Genomic DNA, 6,231 nt, shown 5'->3' with positions numbered 1-6,231 from the left:
AAAATAAAATTATTATTTTATTATTAATATTAAAATTATATCTTATTTTATCTTTTTAGTCTAAAAAATTAATATTTCTTTTACTTAAAAGATTAAAAATTTATATTTTTTCCCTATAGGTTGATTTTTTTTCAAATTCGATTACTTTTTGATGGTTTTTACATTGAGAAACCATTAAAAAAGAAGATACATCTTTATATATATTATTATATAATTAAATATTATTTTATTTATAATTTAAACTCAATCAATTAAATAATAATATACATAAATATATATATTTATTTATATTTTTAAAATAAATATATATAATATTACTTACAAAAATAATTATATTTTATGATGTCAGACATGATTATGTTGTATATTCAATTTAATAAATATAAAAAAAATATTTTCACCTACTTAAATTTTTATAGGAAATTTATTGGGTTGTTATGATCTCTAAATAAAAATATAATAATTAACTTAACTCATCTAGAAACTTTATGTGCTGAAGTAACCAATTTTGTAAGAATATTAGGGCCGCTTAATCCTTTATAAAATTAATCAATTATTGAAAATTACATGCCCACCCTCTATCTTCGAAATAACATCAATTTCACTCCTTTGATTTGATTTAAGAAACTAACAACAATTTCTAATAGCGAACATGTTATGTAAGCTAATACTACTATAAATATAAAAAATAATAATAATAATACTACTAAATTTCTCAAGTGATATTTCAAAATGACTAATATTTGATATACTTACACCTAAATATGACAATAAATCGTATCAAATTAGATTAAATCGACTCTAACATAGATTATCGATTATTGATATATGTTGAATTATCTATAAGACATTAGTCATTAATATCAATTTGACCTCTAATATCAATAAAATACAATTTTAATAGTTACAACACATATTTGCCCTCATTATAATTTTGCAAGATATAGAAATGCATGCCTTAGACGAGCACACACAATTCATCCAACGAGTATATAAATCCAAAGGAGGGAGATAGGAAGGATTCATTAATCAATGAGTAAGAGTGGAAATATTACATTCTAACAAGATGAAATTCTATTAAAAATGTAATTAGAAATATAAATCGAAATATCGAAAGTTTTTACTTACCGAAAAATATCTGTATAACTAAAAGTATTGGGTAGGCAGTCATTTTTACCAACACGCCAAAGATCCATGGAAGCATCTACATCAATCAAAAACTAGTGTCCTAGTTTCCTTTATTCACTTCATGAAAGCCATGGAACTTCAACCCCTTATAATTAACCTGCCAAGTGTTTTGGCACTAAAATGAGAGGTTCACCTCTACAACTAATCTCTTCCATGCAAAAGGGAGAAGAAAAATCGGACCACCAAAATGGCTCTCCTCTGCAACTTATTTCTTTCTAAAGAAACATGACTTGTGTTCTGTATTTTTTCTACAAAAGCCATGAGAATGTGAAACCCAACACACAAAATGAAGGAACCACACTCACTCAAGTCTTTAATTCCCAAATTGTTTTTGCTTTAGGGTTTCAATTTTAGGAGATAATTAGGAGTTTTTAATAATCTTTTTAAAAAATTGGGGCCTCATGTGGTGCCATAATGATGTAGCAGATGAGAGGACATATGCCATATCAGTCCCATATCCATCCATACCCATGTTACTACAAAATGTAGCTAATATATTAAATTTTTATATAATAATATTATATGTATCTATTTTAGGTATACAAATATATATACATTTATATGTATTATCATATGATTAAATAATTTTAAAATAATAATAAAATAATATACAATCAAATGATAACACATATAAATGTGTATATAATTATATACCCAAAATAAATATATATAATATTACTCATCTCTATATTAAATTATGTATAATATTATTATATGATATTGATATATCATTTAATTGGATTGAGAAAAAGAGGAATATCATTTTATAAGTATTAATAAAACTAATAATGCCACCTAGATTTGCTAGTTTAAACCTTGAAGGATGATCAAGTAATTTTTTCCATTAATAAATCTCATCGGATAGATAAATCTCAGAACTAATATTATTCACATGAGAATGAGATCATATTAGTTGAATATTGACCTTTACAAGAGGATTTTTTATTTAACCATTTAATAGAACTCCTAAGGTCAAATACATATAGTATTATTCTAAAAATATTAAAGAAATATATTGAAAAATAGTGTTCAATTTTTCGTTTACACTTTAGAACTACCTAATAGACATATTATTTGGATATATAAATATTATATTATTATATAATTAGATAATTTTAAATTAAAAATATAATAATATTTAATTATACGATGATATAATTAAAAATTCAATACAGGGTGCATATTGCAATACCCTTAAGCAATAGTATTATACGAGGGTAGCATCTTTAGTTTAAACCAATGATGGGGGTTAAATTGTCCATTAAAAATAAGTGAATTAAGGAACGCAGCTAGAAGGTGCTGCTTAGGCCCAACTTAAAAAAAAAGAAAAGAAGAAGATATGATTTATCAACGTTTTACATCTCAAAATTCGCTTTAGTATTCTTTTGACGGAAAGATTAATTTTATAATTACTTTTTATAAAGAAAACTGTTTTTTGAAAATCCAACTTGTCACCGCCACGCAGTCAACATGATGGAAGGAAGGCAAGAAATAAAAAGACACTCTCCCTCCAAAACAAAACAAAACAAAACCAAACCAAACAAAAAGACAATTTCCACAACGCTCAAAACACGACTTTCTTCTCCGATCATTTTTTGTCTCTCTGTTTTTGTCGAAGATATGCCACAAGTGGATCTTGAAACCCTAGTTTCAGCCTGCGCCGGCGGAGTTTCTTGTGATAATAAGATCGCTTGCGAAACCTTAGCGACCGACAAAGACGATAATAACAACCCCGTTAATCAACGCCCCGATCAACCTCAGATTCCGCCCGATTCGCCTCCCGAATCTTTTTGCCTCTCTAAAGACGCTGAGTTAGACTGGTTTGATCGAAACGCCTTCTATGAACGTAAGGAATCTCAGAAAGGTAATTCAAACTCAAACTCAACCTATCTTAATCCCAATCCGAGTTCAACTTCACAGAGATTTGCCACCACTTTGAAGACCAAACCCTCCATTATCGGCCTGCCTAAGCCGCAAAAGACGATTGTTGATACTAAATTGAAGCGGAATTGTAAACCGGCAAACACCCCTTGGTTTCCAAAACGCTCCGGTTCGACTCTCAAATCGGATGCTACGCTCGCCGAGCCGTCTTCTCCCAAGGTTTCTTGCATGGGAAGAGTTAGATCCAAGAGGGATCGCCGTAGATTGAAGAACCGCCAACGCTCTGCCTCTGAATCAGGAACTGCTAAAAGCAAACATGAAAAAAGAGAAAAAACCGGGCTTCTCTCCAAATTTCGGTCAATTTTCGGATCCGGTTTAAAAAAAGGAACGAAGAGTGAAACTAAATCTGGGGACTTGAGAGAGTCACCATCAATGAATGGCGGGAAAGTCATGAGTCATGATATAAGGGAGCGTTTACCGCCGGGTGACAAAGACGCGCTGCCGAGGAAGAGTGAAGCGCGTAGGAGCGTGGATAGCGAACCGGTGGGTTTAGGTGGAATGAAGCGGTTCACCTCTGGTAGGAGATCTGATGCATGGGCGGATGACGTGGTGTGACGTGGATGGTTGGATTTGTATTTCGTGTGGATTAGGGCAAGTGAGAAAGTGGGGTCCAGATATTTTCCGGTGGTGATGGGGTGTCAATTGGGGCCCGCTTCCATTTTTAAATGGTCGTTGCAATGGATGAATGAAATGAATAACGGTAAAAACAAGGTAAATTACATTTTCCACAATTTTATAGTTTTGTTTTCCAAATTATCAAGGGTTTGTAAATAGAATAGAGAGTCCTCTGTTTTTGTCTTTTTTGGGAATGACTTGTAAATTGTGTTGAAATAAAATTTTGAGAGAATATGGATGCATAAAATGGATTTTGAATTCGAATATTATTATATATATAAACAATAAAAATAAATTTATATATAAATAATAATATATTATAATATGATTATATATTATTTTATTGTTAATATAAAATTATTTAAAGTATGCGGGTTTTGTTGGGTTGGGGCGTTGGTGAGAAGTCTTTGTTAAGGAAGATTGCAAATTTGACCCTAAGGAGGAAAATGGTGTGGGGTGGTTCAGAATTTTGACTAGCTTGCTTTTCTCAATGTTGTTTTTCTTCATTTTTATTATCATGAAACTTGTGCCTAACTCTTATTGAAAAGCAAATTGGGGACACATTAGCTAGAAAAAAGTCTTTGCTTATGACTCTTCCTGGGAAATTTTAGTGCAATCGCCAAGTTTGACTCACACTAAAAGCAAAACTATTTGGGGCTAATGGTCGTGTTTTCCATGGACCCCTATCACTAATTTTAGTCAAATTTTGTATTTAGCCTCTTTAAAATCCACTAAATTAAGCCCGAAATTTTGAAAAAGATTGACAGAAGGCCAAAAGACTTGTTCCCACCTAAAGTTTAGTGAAAGTCTGAATCTCATCCTCTAATTTTTAAAAATTTAAACACCCATCTATGAATTAATTTTTGTTAAAAATTTTATTTAAGGTTAAGGGTATAACTGTTATATACTAAAAAAATTTAAAAATTAAAAATTTTATCATATTTTTCTCTCCGATTAAAAAAACATCATATTTCCCCCTAAGGTTTGAAAAGTGCCAATCCCCTCCTCTGCAAATCCTTAGTTTTCTTTCTTCCCTCTCCAACGACGATGATAAGCTGAAGAAGAGAAGAAGAGACGATGACATCTCCGTCATCATTACATTCTCTTCCTGGACAAAGATTCGTCGACAAAGAGATGTCTCCATCTAGGAAGAGATGGAGATCCGTCGACGAAGATCTTTGTCTCTTCTTGGACGAAGGCATCTATTCGTCTCCTCATCAACGAATCTTCGTCTAGAAAGGGATAACGATGATGTTAGAGATGTCACTGTCTCTTCTTCAGCTTGTTAGCGTCATTGGAGAAGGAAGAAAAAAACCTAAGTATTTGGGGGAAAGTAATCATTTTTTAAACTCTTGGTAGAGGGAAAATTATGAGATTTTTAAATCTGGAGAGAAAAATATGATAAAACTTTTATTTTTTAAATTTTTTTAGTAAATAACAATTTTATCAGTAATTATAATTGAGATTTTTAACAGAAATCAGTTCATGAATAAATATTTAGATTTTTAAAAGTTAAAAGATAAGACTTTGAGATTTCATTGTATCTTGGATGGAAACAAGTCTCTTGGCCTTTACAGAATAATGTTATCATAAAAAAAGGGGTAGCAATATTGAACAAGAATCCTACCTTTTTGAATTACATCTACTTTAGGGGGCTATTAGTGTTAACGAAGATTATACACTTATTGTGAATTACCATCATCATTTATATAATTGAATAATTTTAAATATAAAATAAAATAAAATTCACACTGAATAATCTAAAATACCATTATTTTTTTATGAAATAAGAGATTTTGGTTAACACTGTAACAGCACTGACTTTGTTGGCCAACGATTAACACAATGGTGCCGCTAGTGGCGTCTTCAGTGATAATGCATCGGACAGAATTTGTTGGTCTACAGCAGCAAAATAGTTGGCCTTGATAATGAAATCAATAACACGGTAGTCCCAACCCAATTTTCTATTTTAATATTTTCTATTATATATATTTTAATAAAAAATCTATAATTTAATTTAAATATTAAGTAAAAAAATTTTATAAAGATTTATTCACCGTTGTTAAAGAGTTTTAATAATAAAAAATATCATTATCATACTTGTTAAAAATAATGACGGAAAAAAAATTTGTAATTAATATAAATGAGAAGAGATTTAAGTTCTTTCATTAAAAATAATAATAATAAAATTTTCATTATTAAAATAATGTTTTTGCTTATTAAAAATAATAACAATAAATATATTTATTGTTATAACAGTATTAATCAGTTACAAAACATAATACTAATAATGATATTCCACTTGTTATATATATTTACCGATTATTTAAAAAAAAAATTCTTCTTGTTAAAACCATATTTACTTATTATTAAGGTAACAATATAGGTTTGGTCATTATGATAAAATATATTCTAATAATTAAAATTTGATTCTCAATTAGTTTAATAAAAATGATATATATATGCAAAATATGATCATTAACATTA

At 29.5% G+C, this 6,231-nt stretch overlaps 1 protein-coding gene across 1 annotated transcript; it reads left to right on the top strand.

The window, feature by feature from the left end:
* Window positions 1-2,634: 2,634 nt before the first annotated feature.
* On the top strand, window positions 2,635-4,002 carry LOC123204315. The gene has a single exon (XM_044620955.1). It carries the CDS (start codon window positions 2,659-2,661, stop codon window positions 3,682-3,684), a length of 1,026 nt encoding a protein of 341 aa, XP_044476890.1. The 5' UTR covers window positions 2,635-2,658; the 3' UTR covers window positions 3,685-4,002.
* The last annotated feature ends 2,229 nt before the right edge of the window (window positions 4,003-6,231 follow it).

This window comes from Mangifera indica, chromosome 1 (assembly GCF_011075055.1).
Source record: "Mangifera indica cultivar Alphonso chromosome 1, CATAS_Mindica_2.1, whole genome shotgun sequence".
Lineage (NCBI taxonomy): Eukaryota > Viridiplantae > Streptophyta > Magnoliopsida > Sapindales > Anacardiaceae > Mangifera > Mangifera indica.
This window is presented reverse-complemented; position numbering and strand designations above follow the sequence as displayed.

What these genes read in the sequence shown, in the direction of transcription:
- LOC123204315 (XM_044620955.1), top strand. Translation starts at nt 2,659, where the DNA reads ATGATGGAAGGAAGGCAAGAAATAAAAAGACACTCTCCCTCCAAAACA.